General features: G+C 50.1%; 2 protein-coding genes across 5 annotated transcripts in view; one reads left to right on the top strand and one right to left on the bottom strand.

Moving 5' to 3' along the window:
* Positions 1-197, bottom strand: part of ZC3H14 (zinc finger CCCH-type containing 14) — a 37,934-nt gene extending 37,737 nt beyond the window's left edge. For both annotated transcript variants that reach the window (XM_090033858.1, XM_090033859.1), the window contains exon 1: positions 82-197. In XM_090033858.1, coding sequence (XP_089889984.1) covers positions 82-117 — 36 coding nt within the window. In that variant the 5' untranslated portion in view covers positions 118-197. The remainder of the gene's footprint in view (positions 1-81) is intronic.
* Positions 198-329: 132 nt separating this feature from the next.
* Positions 330-13,354, top strand: part of PTPN21 (protein tyrosine phosphatase non-receptor type 21) — an 83,236-nt gene continuing 70,211 nt past the window's right edge. Inside the window, exons 1-3 of one of the 3 annotated variants that reach the window (XM_090033855.1) lie at positions 330-469; positions 1,334-1,418; positions 8,588-8,959. In XM_090033855.1, coding sequence (XP_089889981.1) covers positions 8,780-8,959 — 180 coding nt within the window. In that variant the 5' untranslated portion in view covers positions 330-469; positions 1,334-1,418; positions 8,588-8,779. Of the gene's footprint in view, positions 470-1,333; positions 1,419-3,853; positions 4,396-8,587; positions 8,960-13,354 lie in introns of those variants that run through there. The other 2 variants (XM_090033854.1, XM_090033856.1) reach the window with 2 other exon arrangements.

Raw genomic sequence — 13,354 nt, 5'->3', positions numbered from 1 at the left:
GCTCCCTGCCGCGCCGGCCGTGCTCCCGGGCCCCGACCCCGCGGTGGGGCTGGGCTGGGGGCGCCGCCGCCGCCGCCTCACCCGGATCTTGCGGCTGATCTCAGTGCCGATCTCCATGGCCGCGATGGCTCCCTCAGCCGCGGACCGCGCCGGAGCCGGGGGACGGCGCCGGGGAGAGCGCGGCCGCCGCCCGCAGCGCCCCCTGCTGGCGCGCAGGGGAGCCGGGGCCTCCGCTCCTCCCCCGCCCCCAGCGCGTTCCCGGGCCTCGGCCTGCGCCGCCTGTCGGGCCCGGCCCGGCCCCGGCGCGCCCGGGCAGTGGGCAGGAGGCGGCCGCATTTTAAAATGCGCTTGAAGTACTCATACCTGGGGGCTTTGGACATGGTCGGGTGTTGCCCCAAGGGCTGGGAGAGTCCTGTTTCAAGCACCGCTCTCAGTCCTCATCAAAAGTCCACCTCCGCCCCACAATAAGGTAATATAGCTCAGGCAGAGGTCTGTTTGCAGGGGACAGGGAGCCCGTACCAAGAGCCGGGAGGGGCTGGCTGCCCACTGAGTCCAGTGGCGCGGCAGCCTCAACCAAGCAGCTGCCCATTTTGAGGCAAAGCCACTCACCCTTGAAGCACAGGAGAGAGCAGAGGAAGGAAAAAGAGAGACGTCCTGGCCTACGGCCTGTTCTCCCCTGCAGAAAGACTTGCAACTTCTGCAGACAGGTCTGTGGCTCAAGGACTGGGCTCTGAAGTCACCTCAAGACCCATGGGCATCTAGTGCCACCTTAGTTGGGGGTGGGGCACATGCCCCCCCCAGTGACCAGTCAGCAGCCACTCTCGCTGACCAGGTGGGGGTCCCCCCACGGCTGTTCTCACCGACAGCGCCCCCACCCCCCAGCCAGTGCTCGCAGGGAGGGCACTGGTGCTCCCGCCTGACCCCCCTGCCCATTGCCCGAGCAGCAAGCACAGCCGATTGGGGTTGGGCCATGCTTTGCCACTGTCAAACCTGTCAGTGAGCTGGGGTAGAGACTGTCCTAAATGGAGGGACTGCAGTCAAGTAAACAGGGATGAACATTTAATCTGCATAGAAAGGATGTGGATTTGTTGTAACCTGCCAAAGGCTGGGTATGTCTGACACTTCACAGGGCACCTTCTGCTTTTCGCTGCCGATGAATAAATTAGATCGTGGCATTCTTCCCCAATGTCCACAAGGTCTCAGAGATGCCGTGAAAAAAGAGCAAAAGGAAAGTGGGGAAGAAAATAGATTCGTAAAAAGGAGATATGATTTTAACCACTCCCCCTGCAATAATTGCTAGTCATCTCTTTTTTTTCTTCTCTTCTTTTTTCAGGAATCAGGATCTTCTCACTGATCTGATGAGAACTGTGTGGAGATGTCTCTTGATGCAGAGATCACTGGATGTCATCCCATCCATTGTAGGTACAGTTCCAAGCATGCTCCTTCCATTAGAGTCTGGTCCCACGCCAGCCCTGGGATTACCGAAGCCTGGGGTATGGGCAAGGTAGATTTAACTACCTGTACAAACAAACATATCCTGGCTGTACTGACCAGCGCTGCCAGGCTGGAGAAAGGTAGTGTAAGTTATGTTGTAGCCATGATGGTCCAGATGCAAGAGGCAAAATTTTCTTAGAGCAATATCTTTTCTTGGACCAGCTGTGTAGTTGGGATAAAGTTAGACAAGCTTCCCCATGTAAGCCATTCTTCCTCAGGTTTCTGAATCTAGGAAGCCGGGCACAGCAAGTTATGCACCACCTAGCGGAGGGTCTGAGAGAAATTCTCAGGCATAGCCAACATACAGTTAGGAAAAGGAAGGAGAAAGACACAGTCTCAAGTTTAGAAGGCAGGGTAGACTTGCCCCCAATAGCATGTGCACACAAGTTTTCCTGAGCTGAAGCTCACTTCATGAATGCTGTCTGGAGACAGCTGCATGCAGCCTGTCCCTAAGGCAGGGGTTGTCAGCTGAGGGTACGTGTACCCCTGGGGGTAATTGAGAAGTCCCTAGTAGGTGCATGCAGGTGGGTGGGGGTGGAGTGCTGCCACCCACCACCTTGTGCTGCCACACAGGTACCACCTACCCAGCCGGACACAGAGGGCAGGGGAAGCTCACATGCGGTGGCTGCAGCAACTCTGCATTTGGCCATGCACTACCTCCTACCACTCCACATCCAGCATTGCCCCATGTGTGCTGAGGCCGGGGCCAGGTGGCCCCCTTTTGAGCTGTATGTGCTCTGCGTGTCTGGGCAGGCGGCAGGTGCACACAGGGCTGTGCACAGACAGCTGGGGGCCGCGAGTGCCAGCTGCTCAGGTGGAAAGGGAAGGGAGGGGAGGGGAAAGTGGGGAGGTGCAGGGAGGGGCCCAGTCCCTTGTTCCAGGAGCTCTGCTAGCTCATTCCTCCCCAGGGAATGGCTGCTGCGGCTGACCTGTGCTTGCCATGCCTCTTACCCCCCGGGGTACACATATTAAAAAGGAGGCTGCCAGGGGTACACTTATTAAAAAAGATTGAAAACCCCTGCCCTAAGGCACAGCCTGTTGGAACCTGTTTCCTTCAGGAGGAACAACCAGCCTCACTTCTGGTCTCCTCTCCCATGAGGCCAGCTCAGCGCAAAGGGCCACGCTGCCAGGTTTTGAGTTATGGGGGAGCTTGGGGGGGGCTGAGCCCTCCCCATAAGAGAACCCCCCCTGCAACGGCCCGGAGCCCACACACTGCTGCACACAGCTCCCAGCCCACCCTGTGCCTTTTTCAGCCGCTCTTTCTGGCTGCCACTGCTGCTGGCCCTGGCCCCACAGTACTGGTGGGGATCTGTGCACATCTTGACCCCAGTCAGGTTTTTTTTGCAGACTTCCTCCCTCCTCTCCCTCCCCCACTCCCCATGCGCCACACACGGGAGCATAAATGACTGGTACCTCCTGAACTGGGGGGGGGGGCACAATTTGTGGACGGCAGTGTTGGTGGCATGGTGGTGAGCGGTGACCACCGGTGCAAGCCAGCTGGGAGAGGGGCGTTATGAGTGGCGATTGGCAAATGCCCACAGAAGCCGGCAGTGGTGTTGGCAGTGGCGAGCAGAGGCTACCTGCAGAAGTTGGCTGCAGTGAGCAGTGATCAGCAACCGCCCACAGAAGCCAGCGGCGGTGTCAGCCAATCTTGGGGGGGCATGTGCCACGCCGCCTATGCACGGGAGGAGACCCTGCTGGATTAGAGATTCCTTGTACTTATGATCTTTGGGGCCCTGGGGAGATGGTGCCAGGTCTTAAATACGAAATGATTGTATTGGAAGCTCAAAATTACTGCATTTGCCAGGGGGGAAAAAAACTATCGTACACTGAAAATGCATGCAAATACGTCTTCTTCTGTACTTTATATTGATCACTGTAAGTCGCCAGTCCGCAAGCGAGAACCGGGTGGTGGAAGTGGAAGCACTTATTTATGTCAAGAGGTGCAGTCATTAGGAGGTGCTGACAGCCAGCCCAAAACCAGATTAAGATTCTCTGAGTGACTTGGGTTTTGCATTCGCTGCATCAGTGACCTGCCTCAAAAGTCATCATACGTTTTAAACACTTTCACTATTATTGACCCTGCTTGTACGAGGACTGGAACGATCTTAGACACCATGGCCGTCGTACCCCGCAAGGTTGGGCAGTGCCCGAGGTGCGGCTGCCGGGAGCCGGGCGGCCCTGACACACGAGGACGCAGAGCCCCGGCTCCGGGCCCAGCCCTGCGCCCTAGTGCGCGTGCGCCGCTGCACGGAGCTGGCGCGGGGGCAGTTGAGCACCAGCCGGCGTGGCGGCATCGCCCGCCTGGGCCCGGGCTACACGATCGTGGCACCTTCCGTCAGTCAGCGGGGGCTCAGGCCTCTGCTTGGTGCTTGTGACAGGCACCGAGTAGAGGCTCCTTGTTCCCGGCACATCCCGGGGCGGGGGGTGCTCCGGGCAGGTGCCGCGTTTTGCGCCCGCCTGAGGCGAGGGCAGCCCGGCCCCTCCAGCCAGCGCTGCGCCGGGGGTGCGCGCGGGGCGGCAAGAGGGGGCAGCTCCCGGGGGGCGGCAGGAAGAGAAGCAGCAGCGGCGCTGCCCCGCCCCGCACATTCCTCCTCCCTGAGGTCACGGGCTGCGGGCGAGCAGCCGGCGGTTCCGCCTATCCTTCCGCACGGCCGGGGAACGCCTCCAGGCTACGACACTACCCGCGCACAGCGCCTCCGGCTCCAGCCCCAGCGCCAGCGCCAGCCTGCGCCAGGGTTACTTTGCCGGGCCGGTCCCGACTCCCCGCCCAGCGCCGTGACCCGCGGCGGGGCTGTCTTCAATAGGGGCGGGCGGGCGGGCGGCAGCTGTCCCGGCACAGTCGGGCCGTGCGCCCCGGGCTGGGCAAGGCGCCTGCGTGTCCCCGGATCCCGGCGGCAGGTAACGGGGCCGGGGCCCGCGCCGCGGGGGACAGTGGGGCTCTTCCTCCCTGCTTTGTTTCTTTCTCCCCCGGCTGGTGAGGTGACTAGAAGCAGCCTGGGGGACGGAGGTGCCAGGGGAAATTCGTGATAGTTTGCTGGTGCGCTTTGCAGAGCTGTGCCAGGGGTGGCCTGAGATGGGGAAGAAAGTGCCCCCCCTTGTTAGGCTGCTCTGCATAACCGCAAAATAAAGGTGTGAGCTGCAAGTGTTGGCCATCCTGGGCACCTTGTTTCTCTGCCCTTCGCTGCACTTTTATGAGGCAGACTCATCCCTGCAGCTTCACCTGTTTTAAGTCAAATATGAGGCAATTCTCAGAGAGGAGCTAGGAGTTGTAGCGAAAGAGGAGCTACCTATGACAATCCTTGGGACTCCTGTTTGGCTTGTGAATATTGAAAACAATATATATGCGTTCAGATATAGATGTGTAAAATCAGACAAAAAATGTTTATAATTCCCAGATAGATACTAGGCCTTCTTAATAAAGGGAACATTCACAAGAAGTCTAAAGAGCAGCCAGACTTTTGCATTTCCAACTTCTGGCACTATAGCACCGGGCTCTTTTGTTCCGAAGTAGCAGTAGGTTGAAATAATGAGAGGCAGATATGATACCAGCTGGTCCTTGGAAATGACAGCTGCTAAATAAAAACAATATTGTACTGTTTGCAAGAACTGTGCTTGGCCAGCAGTAGAAGTTGTCAGATGACTTGTGACCAGTATTACTCCTCCGTTCCCTTTCTTGTGCAATGCTAGTGTATTTTGTTATTTATCAGGGGCTACCTCTGGTGTAGTACATAAGAGACACTGGGATCTATGCTCAGTACAGGTATTTGAACTTGTTGTACGTTTCTGGCAGTGTTTTTAAATGAAGTAAGTGTATTGTAGAAACAAGAAAATGCTACCAAAATGTCTAATTATTAAAGTGAAAATTGGGGGATTTTTTAAGAAAAATGTTCAGAGAATACAATATGACCTTTAAAAATTCCTTCTTTGGATAAGGGAACATTAAGTCTGATTTAAAATTCCTTCCTAGGCAATTTTTTTTTGTTTGCATTAAAATAAAATGATAGAAATGAGTGATGTTGATTATGCTTGTTAATCGAAGTGTTAACATTCTTATAATGTCACCTGCCCGTCTTTCTGGAGGTTTTGAGTTGTATAGATATTATTTGGCAACATTATTTGGTGTCTATTTAAAGGATTTCGGGGGATGAAAAAAAGATTGTGAAAAACTTAATTATGTTCCTTTAAAACCATGATCAATCAGCACTAAAGTTGTGCCTGAAACTTGCACAAGTCTTCAGCATTTGGCTTGCCTTAGTAAAGAGGGACAGTGAAGGTGTGTGAGAGAATGGTGCTATGGTCTATTGTACAACCTGCTTAACCAAGGCACAGGGATGTGAGCTGAGGTCAGTGAGCCAAAGGTTTTGGGACCGGAAATAAACCCACTTGGCTCTGCAGGGAAACCTGTTTCTGTCTGTTAGTATTGTAGTAGCATCCAGAAATGGGTTAGGTATTGCTTAGACACACGGGAAGACTCAGGTTCTGAGCTAAGCTGTGCCCTCTTGCCTTTGAAATCTTCCAGTAGCTGGGACAGGGAAGAGGGGCAGCCAACCATTAGAAGCTCCTGCCAAGCAGACATGGAGGGTCTTCTGACCCAGAGCTGCAAGCATGGCACCGGTTCCTTTCTCTCCTGTGTCTTATCCCATCACCTCCTCCTTGCTTTCCTTTATTCTTTTCTATTGTGCTGGAAACTTTCAGCATGAAAGAAGGAACTACATAACTCAGGGTGAGGAGTCAAGTAATGTTTTTTCTTTGATTGCATTAAAATAATCTAGCACCTAAATATGGATCTGAGCATCAAGTGTATTAAGGGGCTAAACCTAGAGTGTGCTCAGGAAGTCCAGTTCTTCCTGCCCTGACACAGTCATGCTGTGTTCTAGCAATAGGTGTTTAGAATTGAAGCAAGAGAAGACTTAGGAAATGGTGAGAGTGGCCAGTTTATAGAAATCCAGGCCAGCACCTCATCTGCGAGGTATATTATTCATGTGTCCCAATCTGATGAGACAGTTGGGAAATTGGGGGATTGTGACAGAGGTAGCACATCTTTGGGAACTCAGCATGGATGGTTTGGTTCTTTCTTACCAAAAGCAAGGGAGCGTTGAGGGTCTTATTCTCTGTTGTGGGTGGGTTGATGCCCTCATGTGGATCTTTGGCCCAGGTGCCAATCCCTCCAGAACAGGACTGAGTGGAAGCTCCTGTAGCGCAGGCTTGGGGACGAGCCCCACTGCAGTGCTGCAAATTTCTGGTTCAGGACTGGGTAGACAACTGTGCTCCAAGGTGAGGGCTCTGGTGCCTTCGGGTCATGGTTCTTGTTCTTCCAGTAGGCTACAGGGAGATGTGTTTTCTGGTTCTGCTCCTGCTGGCAAAGCAGTGCCCCCATGTTGCCGTGGCTGGTGCAATCCCCTCACAGGCTCCAGTGTGAAGACAGCTACAGGTTCTGCTTGAGGAATGCTGGCCGAGGCGTGGGGTGGGGCATCACTGCCCCACCAGCATAGACTGGCTGTCAGTGGGAGACACCAGCCTCGGTGTTTGATCTCCTTACCCTGCACCCAGGCTCTGTGCTGCCTGGCCTGACTGCAGGGTCATCTGCCCTGTGTGCATCATGCCATGGCCAACAGCTGTCTTTGGCACAGGCCCCTGCATGCTGTAATGTGTTCATGGATTTTTTTTTTTAACAGCGAGCAGACCTTGAGGCAGCATTTGGGATGAGCGGGTCACTAGATGACTGAGGTTTGTAGGGCTCATGAAAGAAGCCTTTGTTGTTTGAGGAGGGAATTTAGAAAATAAAGTATTCCCACTCCCCCCCCACTGAAATGGACCCCACTTGTTGCGGGGGGGGGGGGAGAATGGAGAAGGAGAAAGGAGTGCTGGCACTTGAAACAGCTGCTCGGGGTTGCAGCTAAGTGCTGATTTGGGGAATATTAAAGGAATAGAACGAATGACACTGGCATTGGTTAGGATGAAGTTGTTACACCCCTTCTGTGACCAAAAATGAAAGCTGCATTTTGCCCAAAAGGGAAGGCCTCAAATGATACAGTAGTGAGTAGCTCTAAGGCAGTGTTGGAACCCTGGTTTCTCTGGCCCCCTCTTTGCACTATACATATATGGAATTAATTGGAGACCAGCTACTTGTGCAAAGTAGCTATCACACCATAAAAAGCTCCAACCAGCTATAAAGTTAGACCTGCTATGTACTAACTTTATAGCTGGTGCTATCCAGCTTTAATTTGAATGTGTAGCAGGTTCTTCTCTGTGGCTGGGAATTCTGTCAGTTGTGGGCTCCTAGCCACAGGGGTGCACCTTGCCCAGCCAAGGCTTTGAGTCCCTCAGCTGCTAAGACCTAGAGTCCCGCAGCTGTGGGCCTGAGCAAAGTGCTGAGCCAAGCTGGACCCTGACAGCCACAGGGCACAGCTGTGCTCTGCCAGGCCCAGGGGTGCTGAAACCCGTGGAGCAGGGAGATCTCTGCTGCAGAAACCTCCCTGTCTTAGGGGGCTTCCAGCTACAAGAGCTTGTCTCTTGCCAGTGTGGGGGGAGCCTGCACCAGCAGTAAAGCGCTGTGGGATCTAAGGCATGATCCCACAATCACACGTCATGCCATGCATGTGTGGCAGGGAGGAGGTGTGATTCTGTGGAGTAGATCCCATTCCACCTTTACTTGCACGTATAGGGAGAGCTTTGACAGAAAGCAAATAGTTCTGTATACTGACTTGCAGTTCCAAATGCTTGGAGCACCTAGGTTTTCCCAGGAGATTTTTCATACAAGTACTGATTCAGTTCATGAACTTATTAGTCATTCATACGGCCCTTTTTCCTCTACAGTCGTTTAACAGCTTTACTCATTACATCATCTTGCTGATGAATAAAACTGAGCTGTTGTGACTTACCAAAGGGCATTCTATCAGTCTGTGGCAAAGCCAGAAATTCTAGTTCCTGTTTCACTTTTCCAACCCTAAACAGAGTTCTCTGAAGGAGAAAAATGCATGATGGATTTAGAGAAATATATACTGTAATTTTGTAGATTTCACAAGTTTCTTATTGTATTGCCCTTTCAAGTAAATTGCTTCTGACTTTCTCTCTTCTTCTCCCTCTTTAGAGTTCTTGCTAATGTTCCCTCCATTAAGACCTTGGTGGAGAACCTGCTCTCCTTTAATGGCTGCTGCTGCCGCTGGTTGATCAGTGGGAGACTTTACAGTTCCTTACTCCTTGGGAGGCTACATCTACTTCCCTTATTTATTTTTCCGTGTGGTGGTATTTTTTCCACTGACCACACGGGTGGAAAAAGAAGATGCCACTGCCTTTTGGGCTGAAATTGAAACGAACTCGACGTTATACAGTGTCCAGCAAGAGCTGCTTGGTGGCTCGCATCCAGTTGCTCAACCATGAATTTGTGGAGTTCACCCTCTCTGTGGAGAGCACGGGCCAGGAAAGCCTGGAGGCTGTAGCTCAGAGGCTTGAACTTCGGGAGGTAAGCAAACTAGCAACTGGACACCTTGACTTCTCTAGCCATCTCTTGCAGTGGATTACCTAACCCAGTGATTCTTTACTATTTCACACAACAAAGTGTGCCCTTGAAAATAATCAGATTAAATTTTTGTCCTGTACTAGACATCTCAGCTTCCCTTTAATTACGTATGTTCTGATCCAAAGTGGAACTTTGGCTTTTGGAGCAGTTCATCTTGCAGTTTACATTAAAACGAATGCACAAAAGAATGGGACATGGCAGGTGTGCATCAGGTTTAGCATAGAAGTTTCCTGTGCTGGGCAAAAGATATTGGTTATTATTTGTTAAACACTGACCGTGTTTGTGGCACTGTGTGAGACAAGACAACTCAAAGGGCCAGAGATAAGATGAATAATTTCTAAACAAATATTCAGCTAACTGGATAAAGGAAAAGTTTTTATGACAAACTTATGTCCTGACAAACTTATTTGCTTGCTTGGGTTCCTGGTAAACTGGTGCTGGGAAAAGATTCAAAGTATCAGTACACCAGTACCAGTGCACACTGGTGCCTGGGTATTTGCAGCTGTGTGTGCATGGATGTGCATGCATGCATGTGTGTGCCTACATTCTGTGCTTGAGCTAGCCCATAGCCAGTTAAATGCATAGCTCATCACAAAGAGATGCTTGATTTGCACTAGCATAGTATTTGGATACTCAAATTAATTTTGAAAATTAAGTTAATTTGGGATGAAGTATACTCCTAGTAACTCTTGTTTACTTTGGTCTAACTCACTGGGGACTGACTTCCTCCAAGAAAACTTTTATACCACACCTACAGAAGATAGACCTGGGAACAAACATTTGGAAAACATGGAATTGATACAGACAATGGTTTTACGGCTCATTATAACTTTCTTGCTTTCCCTGATAACCCTCCCTTTGCTCCCCAGGTGCTAATGGCCACGCTTCCTTTGGAATGGTCTTATTAGATATAACTAACGTTCTTTATTGGGTATATAGCTACTTCTGATACTTTTTCTTTCCTCTGCAGGTTTACTACCCATGTCTGTTTTAAGTGATCACTTTTATTATTGAGGTTAAAACAAAGCTAATTGTTCTAACTGGTATTTATCTTAGACCTTATCTGCTCCTTTTCCAGACTTGAGGAAGAGCATTTTGTGCTAGAAACCTTATCTAACATTTCCCCCTAATATAAGTTGGTCCAATAAAACATAATTCTTCACCTTACAAATGTTTCGTCTTACGTATTTCCTCCATCATCACAACTACGTTATGACCACATGACTGAGGCTGTTCATTCTTTACATTATTCACATCTAAAATATTGAATTATAAAACTGAGCTTTTAGATTTCCATTTATTTAAGGATGTGGGTACACACAGGCCTGCTTTGAAAGGGCTGTATTTGTTTTTGTTGTAATTCCATTAGCTTCAGTGGAAGCATGCCAGAGACAAATATGGCCCCTTTGGTTGTATGCTGTTGACACAATCTGAAAGTTATGCTGCATTCCAGAATAGCAAATCAGTCTGACTTATTGTAAGAACCATGATATTGCATTATCTTGTGGAGCATTACAAATGTATTGATTTCCCTTTTTGGCAGAAAATGAAGTAAAAACATATGAAGTAGAAGAGGTGCAAAACAGGAATGACCATATTCTGCATGATATTACTAGCCAAAGAGCAACTATTATTATTATAATATTTTCGATTACTATTTGTTCGCATACACTGAATGCCTGCCTATAAACGGGACTTAAACATAGGATAAAATCTCAGACTGAGATACACAACATAAATAGAAAAGGAATCTGGAAAATAAATGTCTTTTTCAGTTATGGGTAATTAATAACTCATCAATTTATCAAAATATATTTCTAGCTTAAAACAACTGCAGTAACTTTTGGGGCAAACTTATATGGGGCATGTCTTGCAAATACTCTTATGTACAGAATGGGGCTGAATTCTATAAAATGGCCTTTTATTCTGTCTGAATAGTTTAATAACAGATGCATAGAAAACACCCCACATAAATCCGTTGATTTTTTTTCAGCACTTGCTTACTGTGACTTGTTAGTTGTTGTATCATAGAATCATAGAAGAATCATAAAATCATAGAAGTAGGGTCAGAAGGGACCTTGTAGATCTTCAAGTCCGACCCCCCGCCTGGGCATCAGAAAAGACTGGACTCAAATGAGTCCAGCCAGGTAGTCATCAAGCGTCTTCTTAAAGATCCCCAGGTTAGGAGCCAGCACCACTTTCCTAGGAAGTTGGTTCCAGCTCCTAGCCGCCCTAACTGTGAAGTAGTTCTTGCGGATGTCTAATCTAAATCTACTCTCTAATAATTGTGTCCATTGTTCCTTGTCATGCCGGGGGGCGCTAGGGGAAACAGTGTCTCCCCTAAACCCTACTGGTCCCCTCTAGTGAGTTTATAGACAGTCACCAGGTCCCCCCTCAGCCTTCTCTTGTGAAGGCTGAACAGGTTCAGGTCCCGCAGTCTTTCAATGTAGGGTCTGCCCTGTTGTCCCCGGATCATGTGGGTGGCCCTCCTCTGGACCCTTTCAATGTTGTCCACATCCCTCCTGAAGTGTGGCGCACAGAACTGGACGCAGTACTCCAGTTGTGGCCTGACCAGCGTCACATAGAGGGGGAGGATCACCTCCCTGGCTCTACTTGAGATGCACCTGTGGATACACAACAAGGTCCGGTTGGCCCTGGCAACTGTGACCTCGCATTGTTGGCCCATGTTCATCTTGGAGTCATTATTGACTCCAAGATCCCTTTCTGCCTCCGTGCTCTCAAGAAGGGAGTTTCCCATTCTATAAGTGTGCTGCTGGTTTCTACTGCCTAAGTGCAGCACCCTGCACTTGTCAGTATTGAAACGCATCCTGTTTATGTCAGCCCACTCCTGTAACCTATCCAGATCTTGCTGCAATTTTTCCCTCCCTACTAGCGTGCTCACCTCAGCCCAAATTTTGGTATCATCAGCGAATTTAAACAGGTTGCATTTCACCCCGTCTTCCAAATCGCTGATGAAGAAATTGAACAGCGCAGGCCCCAGGACTAAGCCCTGGGGGACCCCGCTGCCCACTTCTCCCTAGGTTGAATATGACCCGTCCACCACCACCCTCTGAGTACGACCCTTGAGCCAATCTGCAATCCATCTGACTGTGTAGGCATCAATGCCACCGTCACCTGGTTTTTTAATGAGGATGGGGTGGGAGGCGGTGTCAAAGGCCTTGCTGAAGTCTAGAAAGACTATGTCCATGGCAACACTTGCATCCATTGCCTTTGTGACCTGATCATAAAAGGCAATCAGGTTGGTCTGACATGACCTGCCCCCAGTGTAACTGTGCTGGTTGCCCTTGAGCATCATCCCTGAAGCTGGCCCATCACAGATGTGCTCCTTGAGGATCTTCTCAAAGAGTTTCCCAAGGATAGAAGTAAGACTGATGGGCCTATAGTTGCCCAGGTCCTCTCTCTTCCCTTTTTTGAAGATGGGGACCACGTTGGCTATCTTCCAGTCATCTGGCACCGGGCCTGAGCACCGCGAGCGCTCGTAAAGCCGTGCCAAGGGCCCTGCAATAACCCCAGCTAGCTCCCTCAACACCCTGGGGTGGAGAGCATCTGGACCCTCTGACCTGAACACGTCCAGCCCCTCCAGAAGCTCTCTAACCCGGTCCTCCCCAGCCTGAGGTCTGGAGGCGTTCCCCTCGAGTCCATCTGGCATCACAGCGGGGAAGTCCCGGTCCCTGCACAGGAAAACAGAGGTGAAGAATTGGTTAAAGAGTTCCGCTTTCTCCTCTGGCGCAACCACCAGATTGCCCAGCGTACTTTGCAGGGGCCCCACATTACCCGGTACCTTCTTCATCCTCCCTATGTATTTGAAAAAGGACTTTTTATTATCCTTGATCTTGGACGCTAGTCCTAGCTCTATGTCCGCCTTAGCTTTCCTGACAGCCCCCCTACAGGCCCAAGCAGAGGAGGTATACTCTCCCTTGTCATCTCTCTTGTAGGTTATTATCTGCTGTCTTTTTAAACCTATTATTTTAAAATGTTGTGTTTTTTTTCCCTACACAAGGCAGTTGATTTTTCACTGCCTTGTATTCTTGTCATGCTGTGCTGTAGCCAAAGAAAAAATACATGATGGCCTCCTAATTATCTCGGTGTTGTACCAACATGTATTGTAGCAGCTCTGGATGGTGTATTTTTTACAAAACTAGAATGTGTGGTTTTTAGTGGAGTTTGGTGGCATCTGAAAGCGGTAAACCCAATTAATGCTGAGACAATTTACTGCAGTAAGAAGAGATCTTAATTCATTTGGTTTGCAAAAAGCATAGGTGTTATCTACTCTGGAGGAGCCTTCCCTGACATATATTAAGTCTTATGAGTGGTCCA

The sequence above is a fragment of the Crocodylus siamensis genome, chromosome 2 (assembly GCF_052110815.1).
Source record: "Crocodylus siamensis isolate JL-2025a chromosome 2, ASM5211081v1, whole genome shotgun sequence".
Lineage (NCBI taxonomy): Eukaryota > Metazoa > Chordata > Crocodylia > Crocodylidae > Crocodylus > Crocodylus siamensis.
Note: the sequence above shows the minus strand (reverse complement) of the source record. Positions and strands in the feature narration are given on the sequence as shown.